Here is a 21795-nt window from a genome sequence, read left to right on the forward strand (position 1 = left end):
TCCTAACAAAAGTATATAATCTGAATCTAATCACGAGAAAACATCAATAGACAAGTCAAAATTGAGGGACATACTACAAAGTAATAAAATAATAGTCTTCAAAAAATTTGGAAACTTCTGTGCCTTGCAGGTTTTGCAGTGAAACTAAAACTTCTCTAAAAAATTAAAAGCTTAATAAAAGAAAAAAAATCTTATAAAAAATGCCCATGTCGTGAAATACAAAGAAAGATTCAGGTACACTTCCAAATTAAACAAGAATAGGGAGGCATAACTAAATGCAATCTTGGATTTTCTTTTGCTTTAATAGATAGACACTATTGAGACAATTGGGAAAATCTGAATGGTCTATATAGGTTAGGTAATCCTATATAATAAAAAAGCCTAATATGCAAATTGACCAAATGGCAGAATGACCAGCAGAACAACCAGTCGCTATGATGCACACTGACAACCAGGGGGCAGATGCTCAGAGCAGGAGCTGCCCCCAGCCCGCAGGCCCCACGCCAGCTGAGGCTGGTGCCAGCGGAGCCCCCCGATTGCCCCGCCGGTTGCCCCACAGAGGGAGGTAACCAGCGGCAGTGCCAGGGGACGAGGCTGGTAAGCTGGCGGTGCCAGGCTGGCCAAGGCAGGTGCCAGCTGGGGGGCCCTGATCACCCCGCCGGTAACCCCACAGATCAGCCATGATCGCCTGCCAGGTCTAGGGATCCTACCCGTGCATGAGTTTTGTGCACTGGGCCTCTAGTAGTATCATAAAATGTTAATTTCCTGGTTTTCATCACTGTAATGTGGTTACATAGGAAAATTCCTTGATTTTAGAAAATACACACTGAAATATGTGAAGATAAGGATGCATAATGCCTGCAACTAACTCTTAAATGGTTCAGAAAAAAATAGAGAATCAGAGAGACTGGTAGATATAAAGAGAAAGGAAGAGTTGAGAGAATGATCAAGAGAGTATAAAGCAAATGTACTAAAATGCTATCATTTAAAAAATCTGAATAACAGTTACTGGTAATTATTATTATACCATTATTGCAACATTTTCTGAAATTATGTCAAAATTTAAAATGTTAAAAAGGCTAAGGAATAAAAAAGATATACCAGGAAAAATAACCAAAAGAAAGCTGATATTAACATTATACAAAATAAATGTTAAGACAGGAAGTATTATTAGCTTCCTGATACAAACAATACATATCTAGAACAGTGTCTGGCATAGGGCCCATGCTCAAAAATTCTTGTTCAATGAAGAAATGAGTAATAAAGATATTTAATACATAATGAGGAAAGGAACAATTTACCAGGAAAATGCACCAATTTTAAATTTACGTATACCTAGAAACATAGCTTCAAATACTGAGTACATACTAGGCAAATATCTTACCTTATAATAGACAAATATGCAAATTGACCGTACCTTCACTACGCCCAAGCCACGCCCACCAACCACGCCCACCAGGAAACCGTTGCAGGGACGTTGGGGTGTGGCGGAGCCCAAGGCCGGGAAAGCCTCGGGGGAAGGCTTTCCCGGCCTTGGGCACCAGCAGGGAGCCTGCACTGATCGCAGGCAACGACCAGGGGGTCGGCTCCTGCAATCGGTAGCAGGGACGCTGGGTGCGGCGAGCCCAAGGCCGGGAAAGCCTGGGGCAGAGGCTTTCCCGGCCTTGGGCACCAGCGGGGAGCCTGCACCGATCGCAGGAAACCACTGGGGGTCGGCTCCTGCGATACTTAGCAGGGATGTTGGGTGCAGCCGAGCCCAAGGCCACTGCCCAGGGCCAAGCCCCGACCCTGAAAAAGGCAGAAGGCGGTGGCCACAGCCAAGGCCTGGGTCCCCGGTGCCGGCAGAAAACTGGTGCAGGCAGCCAGGTGAATGAAGGTCTATTGTACGAATCGTCGTACAAACGGGCTACTAGTATTGTTAATAAGTATTGACGATAAGTATTAACAAGGTAATAACGCAAACCTCAACAAACGTCAAAGAACCAATTACATATAATCCACATTCACTAGCCACAATACAATAAATTAGAAAAGAATGACAAGACAATCCATATTAAAAATTTTAGATATATTTCTTAATAGCATATGGCTCAAAGAAGAAATAATAATGTAACTAATAAAAGTATTTAGAACTAAATGATAATAAAACTACTAAATTGCAAAACTTGGGGGAAGAAACTATAGTGGTTCTTAGAGGGAAATTTATAACCTTAAGGGCTCATATTAAAAAACTAAAAAGACTGAAAACCAATGTATCAAATATCCAGCACAAAACCTTAGAAAGAAAATAGAGGGAATAAGAGATAACATCAAAAATCCACAAAAATATATTTTTTAAAAGCTATGAGAGAGGTTCAATAAAGCCAAAAGCTGGTTCTTTGAGACCACTAGTAAAATACACAGCCTTCAGGTAATGTTGATCAAGGAAAAAAAAAGAGTACAAATAAGCATTAGTAGAAGTGTTAAGGGAGACATGACTACAAATAGAACATCAAAAAAAAGTGAATTTAGATGAAAGAAAACTATTACACATCAAAACTGATGCCCACTATTATTACTGAGTTCAATCATTTAAAACTACCCTATTTAACAGATAAATCATATCAAATATTCAAGGAACAGATCATCGTTATCTCATATAAACTGAAATTTATACTAAACTAGAGGCCCAGTGCATGAAATTTGTGCACAGAAGGGATGGTTCCTCAGCCCAGCCTTCACCCTCTCGCAATCCAGGACCCCTCAGGGGATGTCCGACTGCTGGTTTAGGCCCGATCCTGCAGGCTCCTAACCACTCGTGCCCCTAACTGCTCGCCTGCCTGCCTGATCACCACTAACCACCTCTGCCTGCCTGCCTGATCACCCACCTGCCTGATCACCTGCCTGCCTGATCGCCCCTAATCGCCTCTCGCCTGCCTGCCTGATAGCCCTTAACCACCTCTGCCTTGGCTTCCGCCATGGTGGCTTTGTCCGGAAGGACGTCTGGAATGACGTCCGGAAGGCTGTTCAGCTGTCCAGTCTAATTAGCATATTATGCTTTTATTGTTATAGATAGGAAACCAAAATAGAGATTCACAATTAAAATGGGAAGCACCCCCAATATACTTTACAAGGCTAGTATCACCTTCATACCAGAAAAGAATAAAAATAAAAGAAAGTACAAGCCAATATCATTTATTAACATAGATGTAAATATTGTAAATAAATTATTAACAAACAAAAGCAGGAATGTATATAATATACATAATGACCAAAAATGTTAGAATGACTTACCATTACAAAATCTTACAATTTTCAAATTTAATTTATCAAAGAAGAATCCATATGATCAATATAATAACTGAAGAAAAATCTTTTAATAAAACCCCAAAACCATTCATAATATAAACCTGAATCAAACTAATAGAGGATAATTTCTTCAGACTGATAAATGGCATTTAAACATTAGTGATGCATTCCCTTTAAAATAAAAAATAAGGTACTTTTACTTCTTCACTCAACTTTGTACTGGAGGTTCCGTCAAACTTGAAGTTCAGTCAAACAAGAAGATACAAAATCTACAATAGGAAAAAACTATCATTGTTTGTAATATATATATATAGTATATATATAATGTGTATATATATAATGTATATATATATAATTGTCTAAATTTTAAAAACCTAAGATAATCTACAGATATTTTATTCGAATTATTGTTAGACCAAGGTTGCTAGATATAAGATCAATGAACCAAAATAAACTGTGGTTCCATATATTAGTAACAGTAGGAAATCTATTTCTGACCAAAAAAATTTTAGAATAACAAAACAGTATAAGATATCTGGGAAGAAATCTAAAGAAAACAAGCCAAAAATGCCCTGGCCGATGTATCCCAGTGGTTAGAATGTTGGCCCCCACACCTAAGGGTTGCAGGTTTGATTCTCAGTTAAGAGCATGTACCTGAATTACATGTTTGATGTCTCTGTCTCTCTCTCTCTCTCTTTTCCTCTTCCTCCTCCTCCCCCCTCCCTCCTTTCCTCTCCCTCTAAAAAAAAAAAAAATACACATATCAATGGAAAAAATATCCTCAGGTGAGGATTAGCAAAAAAAAATTAATAAGCTACCTATGGAAAAGAGCATAAAATAATTAAATTAGACACATATAAATTGAGAAAGCTACAATATTAATATTATGCCATCCATATTAATATTATCTATACTAATAATCTATACTAATAAAAGGGTAATATGTTTTCCAGACGTCATTCCGGACGTCCATCCTGACAAAGTGGGGGCATGGCCAGCCTGCAAACCCGCGGTGGCCCCTCGCCCAGGCTGGCCCTGCCCCCCAGTGGGGACACCCCCACCCCAATCCGGGGTCCCCTTCAGGGCAGGCCAGCCAGCCCACACCCATGCACCAGGCCTCTATCCTATATAATAAAAGGGTAATATGCAAATTGACCCTAACAGCAGAACGACCAGAAAGACCGCTGGACCAGTCACTATGAAGTGCACTGATCACCTCTTGGTCCCTTTCCCCAGCTGGCAGGCTCTGATAGCCTGATGGCTACCCGCAGTGGGGGCAGGGCCAGTGAGCAGGCGGGAACAGGCCACCTCTCGGTCCCTTCCCCTGTCCGTCAGGCACCGATCAGCGGATGGCGAATGGGGAACTAGGTGTGGGTGGCAGCGGGGAGCGGGACCGGCTGCGGGCAGCTGGGAAAGATGGCCCTGATCACAGGCCAGGCCTACGGACCATATCTGCACACGAAATTCGTGTGTGGGGCCTCTAGTATATTCATATTATGATAATGAAGGCTAAATATCATTAAAAAGTCAATTGTCTTCAAAGTAAGTCAAAGGTATTCCAAACAGATCAGTAGGATTATTCATAAAATTTGACATGCTATTTCTAGAATGTATATAGAAGAAAGGACCAAGATTATTTTTCAAAAACAGGGAAGGACCCTGCCAGCGTGACTCAATGGTTGGGTGTCAACCTATGAACCAGGAAGTCATAGTTCGATTCCCAGTCAGGGCACATGCCTGGGTTGCAGGCTCAATCTCCAGTGTGGGGTGTGCAGGAGGCAGCCGATCAATGATTCTCTCTCATCATTGATGTTTCTCTCTCTCTCTCTCTCTCTCTCTCTCTCTCTCTCCCCCCCCCCTTCCTCTCTCAAATCAATAAAATATATTTTTAAAAAAAAACAAACAAGGAAAGAAAGCAGCTTGTGAAAGAAAGGAAAGGGAAGAAAAAGAAAGATTGGGAATCTACTTCTACTAATTCTGACAACAAAATAGAACGTTACAATTATTAAGAGAGTGTTATTCTGAAACATGGATAGATATCAGTTAGACAGGCCAGAGAGGTCAGGCACAGACCCATGTATATGTGGATATTTAATTTGCTAGAGGGAGATACTATCAAGGGCAGAGGGAAAGACAGAAAGAATTCACTTTTCAATAAATGAGGAAAAAAATGAAATTGGATTTCAACATTACATTACAAGCTAAAATCTATTTAAAGACCAACTTTAAAACTTTGCTAGACAATATAGAAAAATATCTTTATGTCCACATCCTATAAGGGATGATTTTTACTTCTGTGCCTCAAAAGACAGCAGAAATAAAAGAAATTTGTTTCTTTATCAACCGGAAAAGGAAAAAAAAAATTTACAATGGGCAAAGGATAAGGCTATTCAGAAAAGGGGCAATCTCAATGCTAAAGAAGAAAAAGGATGAAAGGCCAACCTCACTGGAAATTTAAAATGAAATCTCAATGCAATACAATTTCGTAGTTAAAAGATTGGCAAAAATAAAATAAAATTAAAATAAAAATAAATAAAAGATTAGCAAAAATAAAAAGGTCTGAGAACATCAAGCTTCACCAAAGATGTGAAATTAAAGAAATTCTCAGGTAGTACTGATGGAAATGTAATTTGGTACCATCACCGTGGGAAAAACTTGGAGGTATCTGATAAAGTGAAATAATGTGCATAATCCTGGCACCCAGCAAGGTTCTCTTAAGTATCCACCATTGAGCACTGTTTTTCAAATACAGGTTGCAACCAATTTTTTATTGGTCAATAAATCAATTCAGTAGGTTGAGACCAACGTTTTCTTTAAACCAACATTTTTTAATGAAATATAATGGAATCAAATAGGATATACTAGAATGGATTACAGTAAAGGTAGGGTATGAAGTTTCATGAAATGCTTGCTCCCATTATTTATACTGAACTCACATAAATATGTATTAAATAAGTGGGTTTCAATGTAAACGTTTTATTGCCATAAATTATGGCTAAAAATGTTTGAAAGCCACTGACCTAGAGACAGCGTTATATACATAGACACAAAAATACATGTAAAAAAAAAGTTATCTGCATCACTTAATAACAAAAAATTAAAAATAATATTACTTTTCATAAATAGAAGAATGACTATTTAGTTACAATCCTCTCTAATAAAATGGTAATATGCAAATTAACCATCACTCCATTACATAAGCCACGCCCACCAGCCAAGCCACGCCCACCAGCCAATCAGAGCGAGTATGCAAATTAACCCCAGCCACAGAGAGCAAGGTATCCCAGGTAACAGAGGAAGCCAAGCTTTCCAATAGCCATTGCAGGCCTAAGCCTCCACTCAAGCTACAAAGTTTCAATTGCAGAAGGTAACAAATGGCGGCAGAATGGAGCTTGAGAGAGCAGGCCAGGGTTGCCGGCGGCAACAGGAGAAGCAAAGCTTTCCGCACACCCTGGCCGGGCTCACTGGCTTAAGGCAACAAAGTTTCAATTGTAGAAGGTGAATTAACTGCCACAGAAATGGCTGCCGCCCCGAAGGGAGCAGCAGGCTTGGCTCCACTCCAGGCTACAAAGTTTCAATTGTAGAAAGAAAATAAATTCCAGATACCAGGGCCTCTGCTTGGGTTGCCAGGGGGCGTGGCCGGCCTGCAAACCACCACAGGCCCCTCGCTCAGGCTGCCCCACGCCCCAAGGGAACCCCACCCTGATCCGGGACACCCTTCAGGGCAAACCAGCTGGCCCCCACCCCTGTACCAGGCCTCTATCCTATCTAATAAAAGAGTAATATGCAGATTGATCATCACTGCAACACACAATATAGCTGCCCCCATGTGGTCAAAGATCCTGCCCCCATGTGGATACAATATGGCCACCACAAGATGGCCAGCAGGAGAGGGCAGTTGGGAGACACCGGGCCTGCAAGAGAAGGCAGTTGAGAGGGACCAGGCCTGCAAGGGAGGGCAGTTGTGAGGGACCAGGCCTGCAAGGGAGGGCAGTTGAGAGGGACCAGGCCTGCAAGGGAGGGCAGTTGGAGGTGATCAACCCTGCAGGAGAGGGCAGTTAGGGGTGACCAGCTGGCAGAGGAGGGAAGTTGGGGGCAAACAGGCTGGCAGGGGAGCAGTTAAGCATCAACCAGGCTGGCAGCGGAGTTGTTAGGGGGTGATCAGGCTGACAGGCAGAAGCGGTTAGAGGCAATCAGGAAGGCAGGCAGGCAAGCAGTTGGGAGCCAGCAGTCCTGGATTGTGAGAGGGATGTCCGACTGTCCGTTTAGACCCGATCCCACCAGGAGTCCCAGATTGGAGAGAGTACAGGCTGGGCTGAGGGACAACCACCCGCCGTGCACGAATTTCGTGCACCGGGCTTCTAGTAATATAATATAGTACTATATAACAATGAAAATTAGTGAACCAGAGCTACAGGTATCAACATAGATAAATCTCAAAACATAATGTTAATAAAAACAACTTACAGAAGATACATACACTACTATGATGATACCATTTATAGGACATTTAAAAGCATGCAAAAGAATTACTTCATATTATTTAGGGATACATATAGATATGGGGAAAAAACAGACATGCATGGGAATAAACACCGAATTCATAATGGGGGTTACCTCTGCAAAGGAGGAAGAAAATGTGATGGGGGAGAGTTACACAGAAGGCCTCAACTATTATTTGAAACATTTTTATTTATTAAGTTGATTGGTGGATACACAAATGTTGGAATATTACTTTCTATTCTTTTGGGAATGTCTGTAATATTTTAAAAGGGAAAATACCATGTAAACTAAAAAGACATGTGTTTTAAAATTTCCAAGAAAAAGATTAGCAAATTTAACAAACAACTTTTCTACATCAAAAAATGAGATCTCTGACGCGATGGTGAAATAGGTAGTGCATTTATTTCATGTCCTTCTCAAAATTCAATGGGTGAAGCAAAACAAACAAACAAACACAAAAAGAGTAAATCCAAAAAGAGAGAGAGTTATCAACAACAGATCAACATTCGATGAACTTCAGGGAGCTGAAAAGCAGAGAGGATAATATCAGAGTGAGGAGGAAACTGGTCTTGCAAGGCTTGTCAGGCCATAAAAACTGTGAACAATGCACTGCCCTGGAGGGGGGGGGGGGGGCGGTCGTTATCGCTGGCCCCAGGACAGATCATCGGATATGGCCTGGGGACCCCCAACACCTGGGGGCCTTCCTGTAAGCCCAGGAAAGGGGGCGGAACCATATCTGCAAGACAAAGACCCCAGAAGGTTATAAAAAGTGAAGCCCTCTGCGTGTTTCTTCACTCTGATTTGGAAATTATTCCCGGAGTCCACTAGTGTTAATAAACGGGGTCCCTCCCTTTCTCTAGGAAGCGTGCTTGGTATTTCTTTGGTCTTCTGCAACAGGAGATGATCTTGAACAGAGAAAACTGCAGCTCAATTCACAAAAGAGCTGCTGCATTGCAAAGGCACCAATCCTTTCTGACAGAATGCCATCCTGCTCCATGCTCCAAATCAGTACATAAAAAGCGCAGGTGTGGACTGGTGGTTGACTGTGGCTAATTAAGTGGAAGTGTAATTAAAGGTCTGTCTACTCAACAGCTATTCCAGAAATACCAACAACTCCATACCCCCAGCCCAGTCCACCTCTACCCCAGCCATGCACACACACAACCACCTGAGAGCAGCTGGCTGAGGAAACCCTTAGTTGGAGAATTGGGATCTGGTCTCTAAATAAAGAGTATTTGTCAAGGAAGGATGGAAAGTGTGGGTGTTTTATCTATGGAGATGGTTAATAACTACTACAGTAGGACCAGAGGTGGAATAGGAATGGCAATTTCACCTGGTACAAAAGATATTAAAGTCCTACCCCAACAATAGTCTTTCCTATTTTGGCAATTACAAAGCAAGTCTGCTTTTCCCTTCCACTCACTCAAAATGGAAGCCTGCCAGTATGTGGAATTGAACAGCTTCCACAAATCTAGTGATCATACTAGGAAGAGATGTTATGGTTAAAAAGACTTATTAAGCTGCACAAGAGACCTAGCCACTACTTAACATGATCCTCATTTAAGGATTACCAGCCGTTGAGAAAAATCAAAACAACAAAAGAAATAAAGCAAAACTTTTAAGTGTGATAACTAACCCTGGAATAAGAAGATAAAGTGGAAGGTGGAGGGGGAGAACCCTCAGATTTAAAAGTCTCTTAGTTCTTTTAGAAAAATGCTTTAAAAAAAATAAGAGTTGGGTAAAGTTTCTTATGTATCCTTATATGTATACTCACAATTTCCTATAAATGAATATGCATCATACTTATATCCTGACAATGATACTATATGTATAATGTTTTAAACTTTTAGAAAGTAATATAATTTCCTTTTCCCTAAGATGTTTACTGATGCCTAGGCTATAACAGTAATTAGACATGATACTAAATGAGAAACTCAATAAGGAATTTCCAGGATATGCATAATGCACTTTCCAAGAGAAAGACAAAATATAGACTGAAATATGCCAGAGCCAATACATTTCTGTACCCTACTGTAACCAAAACTTTTTGGATTCTTACCATATCCAATGTCCCAAGGACAGACAAAGTCCAGCCTGAGCAAAGTTCCTAGAGACTTAGCAATGTAACAGGTAAACTCAACCTGTATGTTTTTTAAATAAGCCATTTCCAATATTTAAATCTATTCTTGGGGAGGGCCTGACAGAATTTAGAGACTCTGGAGTAAATCCGTGTCTTGGAGAAGGTTCTGAAATTATCCAAAAAAGATATGAGCATTATGTGACTCAGATTTTCTGGGAAAACTTCAAAATGAAACCAGTCTGTACAATGAGACCTAGAGATAAATCATCATCAGTCCTCCAGCCTTTCGAAGAATACTACTTAAGGTACACTTACTTATTTACAAAGGAACTCAATGTCTTGAAAAAGTTGAGTTAGATTGTGCCTTTGAAAGTGCTTAAATGATATCCAGAGAGAACCTAACACAGTTTTTCTATTGCATGTAAACATCGAAAACTTGTTAAAAGAACAAATAATGTTTTTATCAATCATTAGCAGTCTGCGTGGCTTGTACATATCATACAATTGAAAGCCGTATTTCTAGTGCTCTTTACATATTCCCAATACAAAATACCTGAGTGTTAGCTATTATTTAGTTGCTGAACTTGAGTAAAACTATAAACCTGACAATCTCTTTTCAGAATTCCAGGTTCGCCTTTCTGTAGTTTTGTCTCCACAATGCTTACCTTTTTCCTCCTGCTCACATGCCAGTTCTCTTACATCTTTATGGCTTTTTTTTTTTTTCAGAATCAGAAAGCCAAAAAGGACCCTAGGAAAACTCTAACCCAATGCTCTTATTTTAGAAAAAAGTAAACTGAGGCTTACACAGTTAAAGTGATTTGCCCAAGGTCACATAGGTACTGTAAGATGAAGCTAAGACCAGAACTAGGCCTCTGATGCACTATGCAATCCTATTTTCACTATACAAGCTGCCTCTTTAAAAATTGCAACGAGCCCAGGCTGTGTTGCTCAGTGGTCACGGTTCAATTCCCGGTCAGGGCACATGCCTGGGTTGCAAGCTTGATCCCCAGTAAGGAGCATGCAGGAGCCAGCCAATCAATGATTCTGTCTCATCATTGATGTTTCCATCTCTCTCTCCCATTCCCTTCCTCTCTGAAATCAATAAGAATAGATTTAAAAAATAAAAATTGCAAAGAACATGATATTTATGCATGCCTTCACAGCTCCAAAACTCCAAATTTCCCTTTGCAACAATTCATCAGCATTCAATTATTAATAAACTTCTTTCATATGAATTCTATACCCATGATAAAATAGGAAATGATTCAGTATACATTTACACTAGCTGATTCATTTACTGATAATATTTCTATTCTGTTTTTAATTTTATATTTAAATTTTAAAATAGAAAACACAAAAATACTTCCCAAAATCAAAAATATATAAAGCTTAATAATTATGTCTGCAAATTAAATTCAGAAGGAAACAGAATTAGCTTAGCTGCTTACTTTGCATAAATCAATGCTATAATATTTATTTCATTTCCCTAAAGGAACAGCCAGGAATCGCACATTGATTCCATTTTAATACTTACCACAAGAGTGATTTGATTGTGTCGCAAGTTCAGTTCAGTTAGTGAATCCAGCCCATTAAGATTATCAACATGACTTAAAAGGTTCCTGGCAAGGTTTAAAACTCTCAAATCACACAAATGACTGACATTTTCGATTTTGGCAATCTGTTAAAGATGAGGAAGAGATGGTTAGCGGGCATAAATCTCAGATATGTATGATAAAAAAAACAAAACTTTACTATAGAGCCATTGGACTAAGTGACCACTTATATGAAGACATTTAAAAATCTATTTCTCATCTCAGTGACATCAGAGGAATGGCAGCATGAGAGATCCCCTTGGTCTCTTCCCTTGAAGTTTCAACAATTTGAACAGCTATAATTCAACAAAGGATTCCCTGCTCACAAACACATCTGAGATCTGCACATTGAGCAAGTGGGGGTGAACCCGGGAAGCAAGAAGTGAGAAGAGCTCAAGGAGCCATGGACTCAGACTTGCAGCCAGAAGCTCACTGCAGGGCTCAGCCCAGAGAGAAGAGGAATCAGGTTGTGAATGGCACTCCCTTCAACCCGGAGGAGGAAAGAGATTTAGTTAGCATTCCTGCAGGAGTGGATAGTATAAGCTGCAGGTGAGCCCAGTGACCTGGGCAGGGATGAAACACACAAGTAAAGCCTCAGTTATTTGGCCATGGAGCCTGGCCGCTTTCCCTTAACCACCAAAAGCTCGCCTCCCCTCACCCTTCATGTAGGGTTGCAGAGAACATTTTCTGCAAACCTGAGAACTTGTACTACAGAAACACTCTTTCACTGAGTGAAAGGAACACTCTGCTACTAATGTCAGGATTGGCTGGAGCTTCAGGGGAATGCCACGAAGGCCCACTTGTTGCCATTGCTTAGAGGGCAAAGCAACAAAAAAGGTAGCCTGGTTCCTACAGCTCACCCCACAACTGCACAATGAGGCTGCACTGCCAACAACGTATGGCCAAGGGAGACAGCACTGGGATTTCACAAATTTGGAGCCACATTGCCCACCATGTTCCCCATAAGATTAGTCTCCTGAGACCTGGGTGACTGGATCACGGGGAAAGCGCCCACCTTCTCAGGGAACAAAGGCCATTTTCCACCACCCCCACAGAAATATGAAAAACCAGAGAAGTGCAAGAGAGCTAAAAAACTTATAATCCAATGCCACCTACTGGAAAACAATAAAAAGACTTCTTACCAATCTACTAGAAAAGTGCCAATCATACATAGATGCCTAGACAGAGAAGGAATCCATCAAATACCATGAATAGCCAAGGTTACAAGGCAGCTCAGAAAGAAAATGGAAAATCTCTAGAAAATAAACTTAAAGATATAGAAATATGTTATTTAAATGACAGAGGATTCAAGATTGTAGTTCTGAAAAACTCAAGATTCAAGAAAACACAGATAGGCAGTTTAATAAAATCAGAAACCAAATAAACAAACAAGCACTTTACCAAAGAGTGGAAACTTTAAAAAAGATCCAAATACAAATTCTGAAGATGAAGAACTCAATAAAAGAGATTAAGAATGAACTAGAGAGCATGGGAAGTAGAGAGGACCAGATGGGGAAAGATTAGTAATATTGAAGATAGAAATCTAGAAATAATGCAGAGGGAAGAAGAGAGAGACATGAGCATAAAAAACAACAACAAAAGAATTCTACAAGAACTATCTGACTCCATCAGAAAGCAATACAGAAATAATACGCATAGCAGAAGAAAAAGAGAGGGAGTAGGGAACAGAGAACCTATTCTAACAAACAGTTGATGTAAACTTCCTAAACCTATGGAAAGAGCTAATTCCTTGAATCCAGCAAGCAAACTGAACACCTAATTACCTTAATCCAAAAAGACCTTCTCCAGGCGCACTGTACTAAAACTGCCAAAATTAATTACAAAGAAAGAATTATCAAGGCGGCCAGAGAAAAGAAAGTAACCCATAAAGTAAAGCCCATTAGGATATGATAATACTTCTCAGCAGAAATGCTACAAGCCAGAAGAGAGTGGATCTGAATATTCAAACTACTTGAAGAGAGAAATTACCAGCCTAGAATAATATATCCAGCAAAGTTATCCTTCAAATATGAAAAAGAAATAAAGACTTTTCCAGATGTACAGATGCTGAGGGAATTTATCACCAGAAAACCTCCATTGTAGGAATTACTTGAAGGGGTTATTCTATCTGAAACAAAGAGCATAAGGTCATAACACTATGAGTAAGATCATCAACAAACTTACAGCATAAACAAATAATCTGTGATAACAGTAACATAAAAATAGAGGGGGTAGAGGTCTCAATTTGCAAAGAAGGATGGAGATCAGATGCATTAAAAAAAAGGACTATTGTATACATGAAACTTTCTTTTTCATAAACCTAATGGTAAACACACACACACACACACACACTGAAACACATAGCTTAAAAAAACAGGAAAGAGGAAAAATGTATGAAAAACAACAGAAACACAAAGGATGAGAACCAGTGGAGGCACAGAGCTACCAGAAAACAAAAGATAATATCGTTACAGGGAATCCTCATACATCAATAAGTATTCTAATGTAAATGGACTTAATTCACCGATAAGGTAAGTAATAGCATATTGGATCAAAAACAAAACCCAACCATATGCTGCCTTCAGGACACACATCTAAGCTGCAAAGACAAAAACAGATTCAAAGTGAAAAATGAATCTCCAAGCAAATAGCATCCATAGAAAAGCAGGTGTAACCATAGTTATACCTGACAAAATAGATTTTGAGATAACAAAGGTAATAAGAGACAACGATGGACATTTTATAATGATGCAGGGGACACATTAAGAAGACATAACACTTCTCAATATATATGTACTCAATCAGGGAGCACCAAAATATATAAAGCAACTGCTAACAGAACTAAAAGGAGAAACTGACAAAAACACAATCATAGTAGAGGACCTAAATACTCTACTGACAGCTCTAGATTGATCATCCAAACAGAAAATCGGTAAAAAAAATATCGTCCTTAAATGATACATTACACCTAATGGACATAATCAATATATACAGAGCCTTTCATCTCAACACCAAAATATGCATTTTTCTTTGGTGCACATGGAACAGTCTTAAGGATAGACCATATGTTGGGACACAAACCTATCCTTAACAAATTTTAGAAGACTGAAATCATACAAAGCATATTCTCTGACCACAATGCTTTGAAATTAGAAAACAACTGCAGAGAAACCAAGATGGTGGCATAAGGTATATACCTGTACGTGCTGCCCCTCACAACCACACCAAAACTACAACTAAAAGACAAAACGACTATCATCCAGAACCATGAGAAAGCTGGCTGAGTAGAAGTTCTACAACTAGAAGGAAAGAAAAAAGCACATTGAGACTGGGTAGGAAGTGTAGAGGCGCGGAAGAGCAGAGGTACGGAGGCGTGTGAGTCGGGCTGGCAACTGGGTGCACTAGTTTCCAGCGAGACTCTGGGGACCGAGACTCCTACAGGGAGAAACTGGCCTATCTGGCATTGAGTCCTAAAGTGAGGGTGGCTTTCTCGCAGAGGTGCTCGCAGGGATCAATGTTACTGCATTGGAGCGCGGGACGCAGGGACGCGGAGACGGCTGACTGGCAGCCATCTCTGTTTGCTCAGCCCTGGTGATTCCCTGAGACCCCGCCCCACCCAATTTACAAACCCACGCAAGATGTGCGCAGCGGTTTTTGCATATGAATGGCCTGTCCTTTCAAGCCTAACCTAACAAACTGCAGCTAGGTCAGAGAGCTCCAAAACTTCCAAACCCCAAACAAAGAGGAGAAATTTGCAGATCTTGCTGTAGCTCCTACTGGGCGGGGGGCAGGTCTCAGGCAGTGGCTGACTTTTCACCTCTTTGGAGATCCAGGAGCCAGTGTACCTAGTGGTCAGTGTGAAACGATACCAGATTTCAACTCCTCACATCCATAAGGGACACACTCAAGAGGCAGACTCAGTGAGCACCAAAGCCCCACTGAAGCAAGTCCTGCCCCGTAAGGGTGTCTCCAGCACAGCAGTTCTTCCATTATAGACACAGCAGGTCCTCACAGCCAATTTGCCTGGAGGTCAATTCTTCCCAGTGATACCAACAGCAATCAAGGCTTAAGTACAACAAGACTGTGCACCCAGCCCACAAAGGGGTGCACCAAGAGTGTCCACCTCAGGTGATTGGGGAGGCTAAGCCACTGGGACCTAGAGGACACCTACCACACAAAGCCACTCCATCAACACAGGGAAGCAGCCAAAATGCAAAGACAAAGAAACATGTCACGAATGAAAGAAATGGAGGAAAGCAAACTACTGGACATAGAGTTCAAAACCACAGTTATAAGGTTACTCAAGAATCTTCTAGAAACCTCCGAGAAACTTAGTGAGACCTCCGAGGAACTTAGTGAGACCTTCAAGGATCTTAATGAGAATGCCAAAAAAATGAAAAAGGACCAGTCAGAAATTAAGCATACACTGACTGAAATAAATAATAATATGCAGAGATTCAACAGTAGACTAGAGGATCCCAAGAACCAAGTCAAAGATTTGAAATACGAGGAAGCAAAAAAATACCCAAATGGAAAAGCAAAAAGAAAAAAGAATCCAAAAATATGAAGATAGTGTAAGGAGCCTCTGGGACAACTTCAAGCATAACAACATCCGAATTATGGGGGTGCCAGAAGAAGAAGAGAGCAAGATATTGAAAACCTATTAGAAGAAATAATGACAGAAAATTTTCCCTGCCTGGTGAAAGAAATACACTTACAAGTTCAGGAAGCGCAGAGAACCTCAAACGAAGAGGACCACACCAAGATACATCATAATTAAAATGCCAAGGGCAAAAGACAAAGAGAGAATCTTGAAAGCAGCAAGAGAAAAACAGTAAAAACAGTTAGTTACCTACAAGGGAGTACCCATACGACTGTAAGCTGATTTCTCAACAGAAACTATGCAGGCCAGAAGGCAGTGGCAAGAAATATTCAAAGTGATGAACAAAAAGAACCTACAACCAATATTACTCTACACAGCAAAGCTATCATGTAGAACTGAAGGTTAGATAAAGAGCTTCACAGACAAGAAAAAGCTAAAGGAGTTCATCACCACCAAACCAGGATTATATGAAATGCTGAATTCTTTAAGAAGAGGAAGAAAAAGAAGAAAATGGTAAAGATAAAAATTATGAAAAACAAAGTGACAACAAATACATATCTATCAACAAGTGAATCTAAAAATCAAGTGAATAAAAAATCTGATGAACATAATAAACTGGTGAATATAATAGAATCAGGGGCATAGAAAGGGAGTGGACTGACAAATCTCAGGGCGGCGGGGGGGAAGGGGGCTTCAGGGGTGCAGGAAGAGATTGGACAAAAATCTTACACCTATGGATGAGGACAGTGGCGGGGGGTAAGGGCATGGGGGGGGGGGGGAACCGGATGGAGGAGAGCTATGGGGGGAAAAAGAGGAACATCTGTAATATGAACAATAAATATTTCTTTAAAAAATAAAACAATTGCAATAAGTAAAAACCCCTACAAATATTTAGAGATTAAACAAAATATTACTAAAAAAATGACTGGGTTAAAGAAGAAATAAAAGGTCAGAGCAAAAAAGAGAGAGAGACAAATGAGAGTGACAATATGACATATCAAAACTTCTGGAATGCAGTGAAAGTAGCAATAAAAGGGAAGTTTATATCATTATAGGCCTATCTCAAGAAACAAGAAAAATCTCAAGTAAACAACCCAACATCACATCTTAAAAAACTAATAAAGAAGAGCAAAAGCAGCCCAAAGTCAGCAGAAAAAAAGGAAATCATAAAAATTAGAGCAGAATTGAATGAAATACAGAACAAAAAGACTACAGAAGAAATTAATACAGCAAAAGGCTGGTTCTTGGAAAAGATTAATAAAATTAACAAACCCCTGGCTAGACTCACTAAGGAAAAAGGAAGAGACTTATATACTAGTATACAAAATCAGAAATGAAAGAAAAGTTACCACAGACATTGCTGTTATATAAAGGATCATACTAGAATACTAAGAAATACTATATGTGAGCCACCAAATTCAATAATCTAGAAGAAATAATCTAGAAATATATAACCTTCCTAGACTGGATCATGAAGAACTAGAAAATATAAACAGACTGATCAACAGTGAGGAAATTGAAGCAACCATAAAAAAGAAAAAAAAAATTCTCCCCAAAAATAAAACTCCAGGACCAGATGGTTTTATTAGTGAATTCAACCAAACATTCAAAGAAGATCTGGTATCTATCCTTCTCAAACTCTTCCAAAAAACTGAAGAAGAAGTAATGCTTCCTAACACATTTTATGAGACCAAACATAACCCTAATACCAAAACCTGAGAAGAATAACACACAGAAAAGAAAACTATAGACCAATATCTCTAATTAATACTGAGGCAAAATCCTAAATAAAAATACTAGCAAGTTGAACATACCAATACATTAAAAAATAAAACATCACAATCAAGTAGGATTCATTCCAGGGCATAAATATGGTTCAACATACACAAATCAATCAATGTAATATACCACACTAACAGTGGATAGAGCGTCCGCCTGCAGACTGAAGGGTCCCAGGTTCGATTCTGGTCAAGAACATGTACCTTGGTTGCGGGCACATCCCCAGTAGGGGTTGTGCAGGAGGCAGCTGATCAATGTTTCTCTCTCATCGATGTGTCTATCTCTCTCCCTTCCTCTCTGTAAAAAAATCAATAAAATATATATATATTAAAAAAAGATAGGTAAACATAATAAAGGCCATATATGACAAACCTTCAGCTAAGGGAGAAAATTGAAAGCTTTTCCTCTAAGATCAGGAACAAGACAAGGATGCCCACTCTCCACTCTTATTTACCACTAGAGGCTCGGTACATGAAATTCGTGCATGGGAGGGAGGGGGTCCCTCGACCTGGCCTGTACCCTCTCCAATCTGAGACCCCTCAGGGGATGTCTGACTGCGAGGGGCCACGGCGGGCAGTTTGCAGGCCGGCCACGCCCATGGCTTTGTCAGGAAGGACGTCCGGAATGATGTCCAGAAGACGTCTAGTCTATCTGGTCTAATTAGCATATTACCCTTTTATTAGTATAGACTAGAGGCCCTGTGCATGAATTCATGCACAGGTAGGGTCTGGCCGGCCTGCCCTGATCGGAGCCGGAGTCATTCAGGGGAGAGGGGATGAAGGAGGTTGGCCGGCTGGCCCCGCCCCCAATCGAGATTGGGGGGCCAATTGGGGGCAGGGCCGGCTGGAGGGAGGGGCCATGGGTGGCCGGCTGACACTGCCCCCGATCAGGGGGTGGGTGATCAGGGGCGGGGCCAGCTGGGGGGAGGGGCCGTGGGTGGTTGGCCAGCCAGCCCCACACTGACTGCGGGGGGCTGATTGGTCACCGCAGTGCGCATCATAGCAACTGGTCGTTCCGGACTTTCTGGTCATTCTGGTCATTCCATCATTCTGGTTGCTTGGCTTTTATATAGATAGACTAGAGGCCCGGTGCACGAAACTCGTGCACAGAGGGGGGTTGTCCCTCAGCCCAGCCTGTACCCTCTCCAATCTGGGACCCCTCCAGGGATGTCCGACTGCCCGTTTAGGCCCGATCCCAGAGGGCAGTCGGACATCCCTCTCACAATCCAGGACTGTTGGCTCCCAACTGCTTGCCTGCCTGCCTTCCTGATTGCCCCTAACCACTTCTGCCTGCCAGCCTGATCACCCCCTAACCACTCTGCTGCCAACCTGTTTGCCCCCAACTTCCCTCCTCTGCCGGTCTGGTCCCCCCTAACTGCCCTCTCCTGCAGGGTTGATCACCTCCAACTGCCCTCCCTTGCAGGCCTGGTCCTTCTCAACTGCCCTCCCTTGCAGGCCGGGTGCCTCCCAACTGCCCTCTCCTGCTGGCCATCTTGTGGTGGCCATCTTGTGTCCACATGGGGGCAGGATCTTTACCACATGGGGGCAGTTATATTGTGTGTTGCAGTGATGATCAATCTGCATATTACTCTTTTATTAGATAGGATAGAGGCCTGGTACAGGGGTGGGGGCCAGCTGGTTTGCCCTGAAGGGTGTCCCGGATCAGGTGGGGATTCCCTTGGGGCGTGGGGCAGCCTGAGCAAGGGGCCTGTGGTGGTTTGCAGGCCGGCCACACCCCCTGGCAACCCAAGCAGAGGCTCTGGTATCTGGAATTTATTTTCCTTCTACAATTGAAACTTTGTAGCCTGGAGTGGAGCCAAGCCTGGGGCTCCCTCCGCGGCCGGCAGCCATTTGTGTTGGGGTTATAATTGAAACTTTGTTGCCTTAAGCGGGTGGGCCCGGCCAGGGTGTGTGGAAAGCTTTGCTTCCCTTGTTGCCGGCGGCAACCCTGGCCTGCTCTCTCAAGCTCCATTCTGTCGCCATTTGTTTACTTTCTATACTTGAAACTTTGTAGCTTGAGTGGAGGCTTAGGCCTGGCAAGGGCAGGCGGAAAGCTTGGCTTCCTCTGTTACCTAGGAAACCTTGCTCTCTGTGGCTGTAGCCATCTTGGTTTGGGTTAATTTGCATACTCACTCTGATTGGATGGTGGGCGTGGCTTGTGGGCGTGGCTTGTGGGTGTGTCGGAGGTATGGTCAATTTTTATATTTGTCTATTATTAGGTAGGATAGTTATAGAAGTCCTAGCCAGAGCAATCAGGCAAAAGAAATAAATAAAAGGCATCCAAATTGGGGAATGGAGAAGTAAAAGGTTCACTTTTTGCAGATGATATGATTCTGTACATAGAAAAGCCTAAAGACTCCACCAAAAAAACTATTAGAAACAATAAACAAATACAGTCAAGTTGCAGGATACGAAATCAATATATAAAATTACACTGCATTCCTATACACTAACAATGAAATTTCAGAAAAACAAAAACAAAAATAACAATTCCTCTTGCAATTGCAATAAATAGAATAAAATACCTAGGAATAAACAACAAAGCATGTGAAGGACTTATATACTGGAAACTATAAAGCTTTATTAAAAGAGATTGAAAAAGACACAGTGAAATGGAAAGATAGTCTGTGTTCATGGATTGAAGCAATCAACATAGTTAAAATAGCCATATTACCCAAAGCAATATATAGATGTAATGCAATCCCCATCAAAATCCCAATGACATTTTAAAAAGAAATAGAACAGAAAATCATCAGATTTGTGTGGGACCACTAAAGACCCCAAACAGCCAAAGCAATCCTCGGGAAGAAAGAACAAAGCTGGAGGTATCACACTACTTGACTTCAAATTATATTACAGATTTATAATAACCAAAACAGCATGGTATTGGCAGAAAAACAGACATACAGACCAATGGAAGGGACCTGAGATCCCAGAAATAAAACCACATGTAAATGGGCAAATACTTTTTGACAAAGGAGCCAAAAATACAGAAAAGAAAGCCTCTTGAATAAATGGTATTGGAAAAATTGGAAAGCCACATGCAAAAGAATGAAACTAGTTAGTTTGTCCCCATCTACAAAAAATAATTCAAAATAGATCACAGACCTAAATATAAAATCTGAAACAATGTTACAGAGAAGAAAGCATAGGTACTAAGCTTATGGGTATTGATCACAGAGAACATTTTATGAATTTGAACCCAAAGACAAGGGAGAGAAAGTCAAACATAAATGAATGGGACTAAAAAACTCTGCACAGCAAAAGAAATCCCAACAAAACCAAAAGGCAAACAACAAATGGGAGAAGATATTTGCAAACAATAGCTCCAACAATGATTTAATATCCAAAATATATAAAGAACTCATACAACTCAACACCAAACAAGCAATCCAATTAAAAAATGGGCAGAGGACCTGAACAAACACCTCTCCCAAGAAGACATATAAATGGCCAACAGATATATGAAAAGATGTTTAACTTCACTAGCTATTAAGAAAAGGCAAATCAAAATTGCAATGAGATACCATGTCACATCTGTTAGAATGGCTATTATCAACAAGTAATAACAGGTGTTGGAGAAGTTGTGGAGAAAAGGAACCCTCATTCACTGCTAGTGAGAATGTAAACTGGTACAGCCATGATGGAAAACAGTATGGAGGTTCCTCAAAAAATTAAGGATAGAGTTCCCATATGACCCAATAATCCCTCTTCTGGGTATCTACCCAAAAATATTGAAAACATTTATTCATTAAGTTATATGCACCCCTGTGTTCATTGCAGCATTGTTCATGGTGGCAAAGAAATGTAAACAACCAAATTGTCCTTTGATAGATGATTGATTGGCTAAAGAACATGAGTGGTACATATATACAATTGAATACTACTTAGCCATGAAGAAAAGATGAAATAGCGCCATTTGTGACATGAATGGACCTTGAGAATATTATG

The 21795-nt window shown here is 40.8% G+C and overlaps 1 protein-coding gene across 5 annotated transcripts in view; it reads right to left on the minus strand.

Annotated features, from left to right (window-relative positions):
* LRRC49 (leucine rich repeat containing 49) overlaps positions 1–21795 on the minus strand; it is a 226464-nt gene that overhangs the window by 161358 nt on the left and 43311 nt on the right. For all 5 annotated transcript variants that reach the window (XR_013813530.1, XM_079771304.1, XM_079771303.1 and 2 more), the window contains one exon: positions 11406–11549. Coding sequence is in view for 4 of the 5 variants with exons in the window: in XM_079771304.1 (XP_079627430.1) it covers positions 11406–11549 (144 nt within the window). In the remaining variant the exon portion in view is untranslated. The remainder of the gene's footprint in view (positions 1–11405; positions 11550–21795) is intronic.

This window comes from Cnephaeus nilssonii (assembly GCF_951640355.1).
Source record: "Cnephaeus nilssonii genome assembly, chromosome: 1".
NCBI classification, from domain to species: domain Eukaryota; kingdom Metazoa; phylum Chordata; class Mammalia; order Chiroptera; family Vespertilionidae; genus Cnephaeus; species Cnephaeus nilssonii.